The sequence below is a fragment of the Gymnogyps californianus genome, chromosome 1, assembly GCF_018139145.2.
Source record: "Gymnogyps californianus isolate 813 chromosome 1, ASM1813914v2, whole genome shotgun sequence".
NCBI lineage: Eukaryota > Metazoa > Chordata > Aves > Accipitriformes > Cathartidae > Gymnogyps > Gymnogyps californianus.
In genome coordinates this window covers 93214953-93229324 of record NC_059471.1, presented here as the reverse complement: position 1 = coordinate 93229324, position 14372 = coordinate 93214953, and the positions used below count along the sequence as shown (strand labels likewise).

Genomic DNA, 14372 nt, shown 5'->3' with positions numbered 1-14372 from the left:
TCTGCAGTACCTGTGACAGAAATTCTTCGAGATAAGAGATATACAATAATATCGATAGAGGAATCTAATTATTATTATTATTGCAGTATCTTAAAGTGTGTAGCTTATGGGATATGAAAAATGTGGAAAACAGTGATAGAAAATTATTATTTTCCATCTGTTCATTTCAAGGCTTTCAGAACTCCCTCCCAATCTAGTAACACTCCACCAGATTGCAAATTCAGTTCTAGTCATAAAACTTAATAAAATGGGTGGCTTGTCAGTTTTATTTGATTAGAGATTGGAAAAGTGAGGGGCTTTTAATAGGAAAAGTGGATTTTCACTCTGACATGGAATTTATTTCTATCACTATTATTATATCTTTACAGGTCAGATGATTCTTTTCTTTCTAGTGGCAAATTTTATCATTATTCTGTAGTTATTGTAATATTTATAATAGCATGTAAGTCTGTTTGAAATGGAAGACCAGTATGCAGGTCCCTGTGTATAAAGATTATAAATATTTATGAATAAATGTAAATAATTACTACAGAATATTTATTCTGTAAGTAAGAATGCTATTAATATTCTATACACATTCCATGGGCTGCCAAGTTTCCTGAGTCATGCCACATGGTGGCCTAAATGTTAAATTGTAGATAAATTGTATTAAGATACTGTAAAAGGCACAATAGCCTCGTGTGCTTTTCCATAGGTACCCAGAGCCATTCACTGCGCACTTCCTGGCGGGCAGCGATCCTGAGTTCCTTGTGGTGCCGCAAGCTGGAGAACTTCTTCCAGCAGGCACTGTGGGAACCCATATAACAGTGGGATTCAAGCCAAGGATGTACGGCAAGAAGCATACAGCAACACTTGTAATCCAGGTAAGCTTTTCTGAATGCAATACACAAATATACCTTCAGGAGTGGAAGGAAAAAAAGAAATCCCATACAAAAAAGCAGCATTGAAACACACGAATGCATGTACTGTGATTATTTTACTACTATTCACAATGGACAAGAAAAAAACCAACATTTTGAAAATTAACTCATGATAAGCTGGAAAAACACATTATAATTTCTATGTTATCCCTTTGCCATCATCACCAGAGACAGACACTTATCTTGATACATTTGCCCCAACTCCATAGACAACATGACAGAATGACTTTTCACAGAGAATCAAAATAATCATGTTAAGAACTGGTGGAGAATATATGAATAATTGAATATGTGAGGCTTAGGTTATTGATTTTACTTGTATTATATCTCCTAGGATCAAAGGCACTAGAAGCTACATACTAAACTGTAGAAGGCAGAATTTCAAAACACAAGGCCAGGAATAACTATTTAAAAACAAGCTCCAAAATAAACAAAATGAATTTGTAGCCAAGTAGCTTCTGTAAGTCTGAAGGTCAGGAAACATTTGAAGACATTTATTCCTTCAGCAGTAAAAATGTTCTTATTATTGCACGAATTAATTTTTAAATTTTAAGTCATTCTTTAAAAGGAAACTGTTTGTCGAAAACATACAGCAGCAGGAAACACCCCAAACTCTCTACAAATCGTGGTTTGCACTTTCTATCTAATCACTGCATGCTGGCAATGTTTTCAGGCTACTACATTAGAAATGAAACAGCAATATTGATTTAAAAAATAAAATGTTCAAAACAAAGTTGATAAAAAGATGCATGGCAAATGACTACAGTGTTTTATCTCTCTGAGTGACAACTTGTACAACAGTGAATAAGAAATTCAAATCCTGGAAAAACAAGAAGGCCCTTTAATCCCTCCTACTTATTTTCTTTTACCGTATTAGATATTTGATTAATTTAGTCTTTTTACATAAACAGCAGTGATGCTTATCGCTCTTCCATTTGAAAAAGAAAATAACTGACTGAATTTATTCTGTATTCTTTCATATTTACATAATGCTATATGACACATCGACAGAGCTCAGAAACTTCTAATGTAGTTCTGGAACTGAACTCCTGTTTTTAGGCATGACACATGTAAATGTACGAGCCATGTTTGTCTTTGGCTTAACTTCCATCACTAACAAAGAGCTTTAACATAATAAATTTGTCCGAAATGTGATAAACATGATGGTCAAAGATTATTATTAGCTTTCTAAGAACTCAGTCAGTAATCCAAAATTTTCTTTTAGGAATTTATCAGTACAGATGGGCTTTGAGTAATTGGATTTTTAACCTGCATCTACTCACACCTCGGTCTCTGGTTATGATCTAGGCAGACGGCTCTTTACATCTCCACCTTTGGTACTGCGTGTGGGTGTAGGAAGTCGCTCATACATATTACATATACATGTCAGATCACATCTTATTCCTGTACGTTCAAAAATACATTGAGGACTCTTAATGCTCCTAAGTGCAATTTGGACCAATATTACACCATCACAGTATGTTAGAGATATTTCTAACATTCTTACTCTAATTGAAGTATTAAGTTGTTTCAGTAATGTTTTAATGAGGCTTGTGTTCTCTTTGCTGTTATTGATAGTCCTTTTGTGTACACTGGACTTCCCCCTTTCCTCTCCACACAAGCTTTCATTCCTGTAGTTCTAATGTAAGCCAGAGCATCTACGACTGTGTGTAATTCTGCTGCTGCGCTCTCAACATTGACCTGAAATAAGACTTGATGACATGTTGAGAATACCAGATACTCATTTCTGGCTTTCCTGTTAGTTGAAATAATTTTCATTAGTGACCTGAGGGAGACAGATTTAGTTAGATGGCAAAACCAGTATTAAATCACTCTTATTTGGGGAATAATAATGGAGATGGCGAAACGCAATTAATATTTGACCGAACACTGAAGAACCTCTCTTGCACATATCCTTTCTAGCCAATATACTGGCTGAGGCTTTGTGCTATTTTTAGAAACAGCAAGGAAGTTTCTTTTCTTTTACAGTGTCGCCTCTCTTCTGCTGCTGCTGTAGTAAAGGACTACAGCACTCTTGCTGTAGAATTTCCTTTGCATTTCTGAGGGTAAAGTCATAGTCCTAACACTAACGTATTTTTATGATTAAATTCTATGGATAGTGAGTAGCAGAACTGTCATTTTTGTGTGCTTCAATGAACAGTGATAATTAGGCTGTAAAGTAGCAGAGATGACAGTGTAAGTTTTTTGGTTTATGTTGGTCATTACTGTTGTGTTGTAAAGTAAAATGGGAGGTTAGGATTATGGAGAAAGATCCTGCAGTCATCTTTTTCTCATTTGTTGTAAACATTAAATCCAAATATTGTACATGCAAAATTTTTTGTTTAGTTGCCCTGCTGAGAACCCAGACCTGAGGAGCTAATTAGCGTTAAGAGATTACAATTTGTCTTTACCAGAATTTAGTGTGTACATTTTATTAACTGAATGTATATATGTAATTGAAATAATGTAGCCTAATTTATATTTTCTGCACACAAATCAGGTACTTTGTGGGATTTTTTGTGGATTCTTTAAGACTTTAATATTAATGAAAACTTACAGTAGAGTTTATTAATGGCAGACCTTAATTACTTTGCTGAAGCAATTAAATGTTCTTTAACTATCATTAAAACTTTTGTTCTCAGTCAACTACATATCAAAACAATTGAAGTTAGACAATTATTGGAATAGCTGTTAGGAATCTTAATTTTGCAAAAGTGACATAGAAAATTACTTTAAAAATTTCTGTAGATCAAAGAATGAAATGTAATAAAAAGCCAATAAAGAAAATAATCATGCTTGTTTCTGTAGCTGTGAAAGAGAACATCGTAATTTAGTCGAGCTACAAGTAAGAAACAGTGACACGGTGCCTGAAGAGCATTTTTAAATAGGTATTGTTCCATAACCATACTTCCACATTTATAATAGCCTTCATAAACAGCACAGTTCTAACTGAAAAAAAAATGTATTACCGCTAATGATAAATCAGTGAAGAGAGCATGTGTCGTGGTTTAACCCCAGCCAGCAACTAAGCACCACGCACCCGCTCACCCCTTCCCCCTCCCAGTGGGGTGGGGAGGAGGATCAGGAAAAAAAAGTAAAACTGGCAGGTTGACTTAAGAACAGTTGAATAACTGAAGTAAAATAAAATACAATACTAACTAATAAAAATATAATAATAATAATAATAATTGTAATGAAAAGGAATATTACAAAAAAAGAGAGAAGTAAAACCCAAGAAAAGCCAAGTGATGCACAATGCAATTGCTCACCACCCGCTGACCAATGCCTGACCAGCAATCCGCCCCTTCCAGCCAACTCCTCCCCATTTATATACTGGGTATGACATTCCATGGTATGGAATACCCCTTTGGCTAGTTCAGGTCAGCTGCCCCGGCTGTGCTCCCTCCCAGCTTCTTGTGCACCTGCTTGCTGGCAGAGCATGGGAAACTGAAAAATCCTTAACTTAGGATAAGCGCTACTTAGCAACAACTAAAACATCAGAGTTATCAACATTATTCTCCCACTAAATCCAAAACACAGCACTGTACCAGCTATTAAGAAGAAAATTAACTCTATCCTAGCCAAAACGAGGACAGCATGCTTCTTAGATAAGCTATAAAGTGCTGTGAGGAAAAAAAGGACTTCCTCAACTGCACTGACATCTCAGAGCTAGGCTGTGATGTGCCAGTAAAGCTGAACAGAAAACCGACAGAGCTTAAGGATGGCAAGATGCAGCTGGGGGGGATGCTCTGCGAAGGCTTCCTGGGACAGGAATCACTGCCAGGCACAAGGCGGAGCAGCCTGGAGGCTGGCAAATCCTTGGAAAAGGGCATATTCAAGTTGGCTTAAAGCTAATTTGCTTGCACTGTTCTGAATTCAGCTGGAGACCTGAGCAATTGCTTTGTAATTCATGGGTGAGACTTCAGAGATATTCTAAAGCAGAAGGCACACAAAATAAGTCTTAAATGATAAAATAGATGTCAGAGTGAACCAGATTGCAGGTAACATTATCAAGCCCTCCAGAAGTCAGGCTTGTGCACCTTTATTACTGAATAATCACTAACTTAGCCTATGGAAGATAGCATATCAAACCCATTTGTCATGCTGTTCTGGAAATAAATGATGCAGTGTGCAAACCACAGTACCCAGGTGTGGCTTTTCTAAGCTTGTCTATGCAAACTTGCATATCTTAACAGCAAATGGTACTATTACATATTCAGTAGCTTGGTGAAAATACGTTCTGCATTGTTCCTGGTAGATTTGTTAATTACCATAGTTTGATATTATTCTAAATTGTATCTCTTAAACAGAATGAGCAAGGAAAAATGTAACAAAGTTAATAATAGGATAACTGAAATAGTTTCACATTAAATAAGACATCACCTGTGTCCCTTGCTGCTGGTTGATGTTGACCTGAGTTTCATGATTAAAAGTAGAGATCCAGAAAGTTCATTACAGGCAGTGAATGTAGCACATCCTATAATTAGCAACACTAGATTTTGAGTGCAGAATCAATACTCAAAATTTTTGATTCACGAGCATGAGGAAAGGTTACTTTGCTTATTGAGACTATAATTCTCATAATGCCAAAAGATGATAACGATATGGGAACCGTTGCTGTATGATGGTATTCAGACCATTGCCAGCCCTGAAGAAATTGTTGTACTACATCTAAGCAATGCTGTGAAACATCTAATATTTGAACTGCAGAAGTCAATTAAGCCACCTTTAATTCTATCTGGAAATGTTCCTCTAAGCTAAGAAAATGATTGTTAGCCATCTTCTTCATTAGAAATTGCTCAGAGCCTGGCTGGGCATTGGTCTACTTGTGGGAGGCGGTGAGTGACTGCCTTTGCATCACTTGTTTTTTGTTGCTCCCCCCGCCTTTCCTTCACTTATTAAACTGTCTTTATCTTGATCCACGAGTTTTCTTGCCTTTGCTCTTCCCTTCCACAGTTCATATAAAGGTTTGATTTAATTTCATTCTGTATACACTGATCATAATCGGTCATTTTTTCTTGTCACCACTGCAGTATAAATTAAGGGTCAGGGAATACTGGATTCACTATCTGTAATTTCCGGTGTTTTAACTTATTTGGAAGTCTTGCAGATTTTATTTGGACTTTCCTGAGTTAACACTGGAAGATAATTGGAATACCATTTACCTTAAAATTCCTGATACTTGCTCCCAACATTTAACGCCCTCGTAACATAGATTTCTCTGGCAGTTAATTAGCATGTAACTCAGTAGCACTTCCAGCCTACAGGGAATACACACGGGTGATCTGTGTTCTGCAAATTAATCCTATGAATCATGAGCCATCTGTAAGAAAGGGTTGAATACCAAAAAATATACTTTTATATAAATTATTTGGTGACTGTTACCAGTATTTGCTGAATAAATTACTTCATGAACATTACTCAGTCAGCCATCAAGATGGTTAAATAACTTACTTGAATAACTTATGATATTTAATAAAAAGTGACAGCATGCATCTCCTTTTTGAATTCTTCAAAATATTCTTCAGAAAGATTTAGCTCTGCAGATGGCCATTACTCCAGCCAGGTGAGCCAAGTTATTACTCTTGTCACACTTCAATTAATTAGATTCTATCCATCAGGAATTTTGAGATTTTGATAACAGGAAGTCATTCATTTCAACAAGAAATCCTCCCTCAGACTGTCAAGGACATTCAGACTGTGGTCTGGTCTTTCTTCTTAAATTGCATCTGAAATAGGCCTAGAGATGCATCGCAGGGAGCCTGGGATTCTTAAATACCTATGTTTATATTAGATATATCTTCTTAACAGAGACTCTCTTTTATATTTCTGTTCTAGTAGATTGTGTGGATTGTCGTGATTCAATACCTTCATCTTTAGACTTTGTTACTACCAGTGCTAGTATCAGAATTGTTCCAAATTTGATATAATAAATTGTACTGCCTTAAGCATAGGAAGAGTTCCTCTGATTTGGGAAATTTTGGCCCACTTCTTAGGCAAGTAAATATAGCTTGTAAGGCAAATATTCTGTCATAATTAAATGGTCACGTATAGATGACCTTTCGAAGTCTCTCTCTCTCCTCTCCACCACTCCAGAAAAGTCTGAAACTTGATCCATCTTTTCCTTTGCTGAAACATGTCTGACCTGGAAACCCAAAGCAGCAGCTTCGAGGCACTTGCACGGATTCTAAACTTGGCAGACTTGCTCTTGCTGCAGTTTTCACATTGATTAGAACTGTTGTTGTAGTTAAGCTATACAGCCTTATCCTGAAGAAAATACTTATGGCTTCAGCAGCATTTGAAAACCTAATATTTTGCCCTTGGAAATTAAATATTCTAGTAAAACAGACATTTGTGGGTGTCTAAGGTTTTCTGAAAATTACTGAATTCTAGGTTGTCTTGAGAATTACTGAATTCTAGGTGGTTCTAGCACTAAAGAAAGCACTCCAGTTATGTTGACAGTTACAGTAACTCTTTTCCATTTGTGTAACACTTGTTTGCCCTTTAGCAGAAAATGCTGAACTAAAACAAGAGTCTTTCTTTCAGTAAATCAGTACATAAATGCACAATTTTTTTCACAATGACTGTCTCCAGCTGTCTTGGATGATAGCACATGATTTACAATAGATGGACTACCATAGTTCAAGATGATAAATTAGGGTGGGTTTTTTTGTTATTATGGTTCTTTTTTTTCTTCTAGCTTGATGGATCCTATCTGAAGGGTTCATGTGATAACGCCCACAACATTTTCCCCATTGAACCCAATAAGTTTCCACCAGGGAAAGAGCAATCTCTCCTGCCACAGAACGACACCTGACGCAGGCTACAGCAGCAACAGAATGGGTGGCTTTTTTCACCAAGTCAAGCCACAAACTTTTTTTCACAGAACATACAATCTAGGATATTCGTATAGCAAACAGGAAATTAGCAAAAGGTTATTATTACCCAGAAGGCTATATCAATTGTTTGATGCTGATGATAAGTGAAGTTGAGAGGTGGCATAGCCCACCACTTTTGTTTAAATCTCACTTCAAACAATTACTAACACTATAGACAGTAAAGTTACAATATGTGTGGATTTCATGAACAGAAATGATTTTTTAGTAACTTGATACTCGGTTTAAATCATTGGCTGAAACACCTACCAGATCTTTGGCCTTGAAGTGATCAATGAGACTTGCACACAGTGAATATGACCCTGAGGTTAAATTTTCTTTAAACTAAATTGTTCATCTGGCATACTAAAGAAAGATAAAGCATTTCATCTTGTACTGAAGTTAATAAAACAATTAGCTAACTGGAGAGTGATTTACTTTTCTTAAATGACAACTTTATCTTTGGACATCAGATACTGATGTTGGTCCATGTCACACCTGCTTTTGCTGGATTTTATCTTTACAGTCAGTAGAGTTACTAGATCATTTCACAGTATTAAATAAGGTTGAGAATAAAGATGAGTTAATCTGCCTGTTTTACACAGGAATAATATTCAATTTAAATTACATTTTGATTTTAGCAGAATAGTAATGAAAGTTTAAAAAATTATGCATGCATGGTGAAATATCTATTAAGATCTTACGCTTACTAATCTTATTTGAATAAGGCAATTCATTCAGAAGACACTATGTAAAATCAGTACTGCCAATTTTAAAGTAGAGGGTTTAAAAAATGTTTCTTTAAAAATACACAGCAAAAAAAGCCACCTATTCTTTCAACATTAGCACAGAAAAGTACATATTCAGTTACCAAAATACTGGTTAAAACCAGTTGTCTAACAAGAAGCACCACAATTAAGAGATTCAGATGGTGATGACATTTAAGAGCTGTAAGTTTATGCAGCCTATATGTGAAATAGTGTAAATGCTGTGTAAGTACATAGCAGAGAACAAAGCCTGTGTCAAAGGGTTTACAGTTAATGGTCTGAAACTTCTTCCTGTTGAATAGCTGCAACATGAATGCAAAACTGCTTGCAATGATATCCCTTAAATATACTTTAGCAATGACAGGGTAACAATTAGAGCAATAGGAAGGACCATGTGAAAGATAACAAAGGCAAACATCATTGATTCAAACTTTTTCAGTGCCAAATATAAAATTGATATTTAACAAAACATAGTAAACTCAGAGAGCCACTTCAACATCCTTTTTATTCTCTTCTGTATGTTGTTATAATTACGGGATGACTGTAGAGAAGGTTCGAGACGGAGAAGGTTGACTGCTCTTCCCTATGGCGCTTGTAGTGCTTTACCTAGACCATAATTAATTGACAGAATGCAATAAATAACTAGACAAATATACATACTATGCTTTGGAGATGGTTGATAGCATTTATGTGAAAATTTGTCACAATTTGTGTGGATATGGTTGCTCTGCTCTATAGGCCAAATCTGCTTGGTGTACTGACATGCCCAGCAGCAAAGCAGAAGCAGAGCTCTCAAACTGGAATGAGCAAATGGGCCACAAAGCCAGCCATGTCGGAAGCTGGACTGTTAACTGAATGCTTGAGGGAAAAACTCGTGAGCTTTGAGGTTGACTGTTGCACTGATTTCCAGATCGATTTGAGAGTATACACAGCCTTTCTGACCTTTTGTTTCCTTGGATGAAAAATGACACTGATGTTAGGTGTAATGGTTATATCTACGAATGATTGTTCTAAGGATTAAGTTAGTTTTAAATGGGAGATGAATTACATAAATCACAGCTGTTGTTGTAACGATAAATCTTTATGACTTGAAGCAGGAGAGAAAGGTGATCCTTTCTCTGTAGCTCATGTCTCTGTAGTTCAATGCAGCATGATGCAAAACCCTAGCACCAACAAACCTGCTCTAGAACCACCAGCAGCACGGCTGTGTGATTGCAGTGCTGTGCCAAAAGTGGAAAGGCGGATCTTGAGAATTTGGAAATACCACTTATTAAGCATGACTCCACTGCTTTGAGGCTGCAAAGTCATAGCGTCTGGTGTGTTTTGTGTACTGTGTACTATGTACGCAGGTACTATGCACATGCACTATGTTCTGTGTTCTGTATAAAAAAAAATTTCACTTGTATAAATATATTTTAATAGACCTACATCATGCCATATTTTTTACTCAGTCTTCCCTACAAGTTTTGCCTTGGAAGCAAAAAAAGCCCCAAACATAAAACCTGGGATTTCCAATCGCTGAGTGCGAAGGCATAGATGACAGTGCATGCCTAAAGTGGGCATGCAATACTTTGTCTTTCTTTTGCATAGTACAAAGCTGGACATGATGACACATCATTTGAAATCTTTGGATTTTGTAATATTTCTGTTGTTTGTGGGTTTTTTTTAAAAGAAAAGGAGAACAGAAAACTGAAAACCACGAATAGACCTTTTCCTATGCGTGCATTTTCGTATGACAGGAAAATGCTTATGACTTGGAATAAAGACCTGCTTTCAAGAACTAAAGTGATACATTTTGAAAGAAAAATGACTGAAAGATCTGCAATAGTTACACATGAGTTTTTAGCAACCAAAATTCTGCTTCAGGACACAAATGAAACATGGGAGATAGACAGCAGTATAGCCTTCATATGCATAGAAATAATACTCCTTAAGGATGGATAGATGGGATGTGTAGTAAGAATAAGAATCACATACTCAGTAAGAATCAAGTACTCAAGCATTACAAGACATGACATAGAAACATATGCTCCATTCCTAGAGACCAGTTATAAACAGAAGGCAAATGAAGAGTGTCATTTTCAATTCACATATTCTTCAAACTAGAGATTTCAACATGAAGCTGCAATTCTCTTGTGCATACTCAGAGTCTTTTTCTCTTAGTTTTGTTCATTATTTTGATACAAAAATTCCACCATTTGATAATACTATTATTACCAATACCAGAGCTGCAATTAAATCCTACAGTATAGACCTGAGGCATTTATATTGTACTATGGAATAATTACCTTTGAACAACATACAGAGCTATGGGGTTTACTAAATAAAAAAGGAATTGTAGATCAGCCAGGAAGCTAAATTTCTCATCTTTGTTATGCCTGGTCCTGAATAAAGTTAAATGGGATTTTAGTTCTCTGTGTTCCAGGAGTGCAATTCTCATTCTGTGTTATTCCAGTAGCTTACATGGAAAAGGATAAATATCTTTTGAAATCGATGTAGCATGGTAAATCACTGTCAAATTTTCAAGGTATTTGATCACTGATTTTTTTTTTTTTTTTATGTCTCCATTATTTTCAGACACAGTCAATGCAGTGGACGTATGAAATCAATGGACTGCCTCCACAGACCATACCACCTACAAGGCCAGCAAAAGTCGTTTCTAATAGCAGTTACATAAGATCAGCCACAGTTCGACAGCGCAATTTTTTACGTGAAAATCTGAAACTTACAACCACTGGAGTATCCTCACCAATCAAGGGGGCACCTTTGGTCCTGAGGACAAAACAGAGAAAGTTATGATCAGTTATTTTTTTGGTGGGGGAGGACACTTTTGTCAAATAAATTCTGCAGATGAAAAAGAGGATATGTTTTGTTTGGTTTTTTTTAAAGCAGATATGATATGCATTGATTGTATGCTTTATATGGAAGATTCAGAGTGCCTGAGCTCTAGTAATATTCTTATTTTTCTGTGAGGGATTTTGGATGCTTACCTAACAGTTTATGTATATCATTCAGATGTCAGCAAGTTCTAATGAGAAAAAACTTTGAGTTGAGAAAATATACTTGAAAATTGGGGAATTCAAACAAATGCTTTGCTTTCTAAGGGATATTAGTTTAGTAAGACTTTAATAGGAAGCTTTAATGAACCTTCTGTGTGATGTTCAACGTATTACATCCATGCAAACCAAGCAAGCAAAACCAATCCCTGATCTCTTTCATGATAAAATCCTTACCCAAAGTTTGCAATATTTTGCTAAGATGAAACATGTTTACGTCATATGTCCAGAGCTTGAGTGCCTTTCAGATTCTCTTGCTTTGGCAAATTGCATTAATTATGACATCTTTGCTTTGTCTAAGATAAGAATCCTGATTTATTCATCCCATAACACTGCAAAATCTCAGATAATTATACATAACATAGAATGAAAATAAAATGTCCTCCCTCAGTATTTTTGTGTTGAGTAAATTTTAGAGAGTGCTTAAGAGTATTGAAATACAGAAGGCTATGAAAAGTCAGTGGGGAATGGGGCCAGATTATACTTTTTTTCCTAAAATAAACAAACCAGAGGTGCCATTCATATTCTGTTTCCATTTCCATTCTTCCCATCCACAGGTGACTTTAGATGGGTATTCAGGCTTTCTTTGCTCTTATGTAATGTGGAAAATTAGGTCTATGCAGACATGCTTTGTAAGATCACTGGATGGGTAACTCCTGCCTTCTTTCTTCATTGAGATTGTTTCTCCTGATTTTACTAATAGAATGTAAATTGTATTTGTGCCTTTATTTTGATGGCAGAATGTATTTTAACAAAAAAATGGCTTGGCACAGATTAAGTGCATTCTTGGCACAAATACAGAATGAGCATCGTTGCTCAGGAATGGGGAGCCTGAGAACAGCCTATGTAGGTCAGTGTAAATGAGCACCAATAAAACCATTTTACCGCAATGTGCTTGAGGATTTTGTTTATGCCACACATTTTAGAGAAGCTATTACAGAAAACATTGGGAACATATAAAACAGCAATGGCACTGTTTAAGGTCTCCTTTTAAATGCAGTGTGCCCCATTTTGGTCAGAAACCAGGTAATCTGAAGCAAGAATAAAATCTGCCTTACAAATTCAGTACACAACACAGGAAAGATACTGTCAATAGTGATATCTGGTATATATCTAAAAGACGTTAAGAAGCTGTTGCAATATTTGTCTTAAATGCTACTGGGACCACAAATACAGCTAGAATTCATAGGAAGGCTCTATCTGCATATATAAATGAAGCAAGTGTTTCTCTGACTGTAAGAAATCAGAATTTATGGATCAGAAATATGCAATGGTTTCACAACTGATTATTGGTGTTCAGGAAATATTTCAGTGACGACTGTAAAAGCTTTGTTTGCCTTGTTTCGCTTTTTTGAAGTTTTGCTTTCCTGTTTAAAATGACACTTGTTTGCAAGATGCTCAAAACTTTGTAATTCTGTCAGAGATGGATTAGCAGGTGGCATATGGGTGAATCACTCAACAATTAAATGGTGCTCACTCCAGAAATTTTATTTCACGATTTGCTTGCCTGTACTTGCTGCTACAGGTAGTAGATTTTCAAATTCCGTCATACATTCAAACATTAAAAAAATCCATAGGTAAATATTATCGGAGGAGCATTTTCAAAGGTGCAGTTTAATTGTATTATCTGTCTTAAAAGGGAAGCATAATCTATGCTTTCTGGACCACATTACAGTTTTTTTTCAGTGTGTACAAGGTCACTCATGAGTTATCCAAGATATGCCATCATCAGTTGAATTTGTACCTACTATTAAAAATGTATTGCATTTTTCTTATTTCTTACAGTTTAAACAGAACTAAAAATATTTCTTCTGATGTTAAGAACATACTTGCAAAAGTGATTTAAATAAAGACCATTGTATCTGTGTGGTTGTAACATCCACAATGTTTTACATATTATCTGCATGCATTTATGGATTACACTGACTATATAAACTGTCTATTAAAAATAAATTCCTTTTTACTTCCTGGCTTGATGCTTTGCACTTCCGTCAGTGATGTGACTGTATTCTTTATAATGCAAGGGCTAATTCTAAGTATATATCTTAAAAAACTGTTTCTAAGCAGCAGCACTGGAAGATTTCCAGAATGATCAGTTTTATTCATTACTTGCTCCCTCCTTTTTACTGGAATTACTGAGCTATATTGAAAATCTTGGAGTTTCAACTCATGGAAGTAAAGAACTGACATGAGAAAAGATTATAAAATGCTGCTTTTGTTATTTAAACTTGGAGAATTCACTCCAAAGCTTTTGGACCCACCATTCTGGAAGAGAAAAAAAAATAACTTTGTTCCTTCACATTAGAGCACCCTTCAGGATCCTTTTCTTCTGAAAAGGATGAAAAAAGGAGTATCTCCCTTCACATTAATCTGTGCAGCTACAGCAGAATCTCAGGGAAATGGGGGGATATTGGTTATTACTGTAAATAATAGCTCTTCATTTTTAATTGCTAATTTTGATTAGAGATCTAAAACTACCTGTACTGACCCCACTTACATATTTTGATATATCTAAATATCAAAATCACAAAATAAAAGAAGTTTTTCAAAGTTAATATGACACTTAAGGCCAATGTCTTAATCATAGTCTTACATGACACGAGCCAGCTGTGCATCTGCTTCTTACTGGCTTACAAGAAATACTAGTGGCTAACCAGTGTAGTCACCACCTGTTTATTTATATTTCTTCCTCCCTTGTCTCTTTATGTCTTTCTATAATGATTCATCTTTTGGAGTAATTTAAAAAAGGATTAA

The 14372-nt window shown here is 35.7% G+C and overlaps 1 protein-coding gene across 1 annotated transcript in view; it reads left to right on the top strand.

The window, feature by feature from the left end:
- Positions 1-11854, top strand: part of CFAP47 (cilia and flagella associated protein 47) — a 363098-nt gene extending 351244 nt beyond the window's left edge. The window contains 2 exon segments of the mRNA XM_050891106.1: positions 695-863; positions 11140-11854. Of these exon segments, the coding sequence (XP_050747063.1) occupies positions 695-863; positions 11140-11361 (391 nt within the window). The 3' untranslated portion in view covers positions 11362-11854.
- The last annotated feature ends 2518 nt before the right edge of the window (positions 11855-14372 follow it).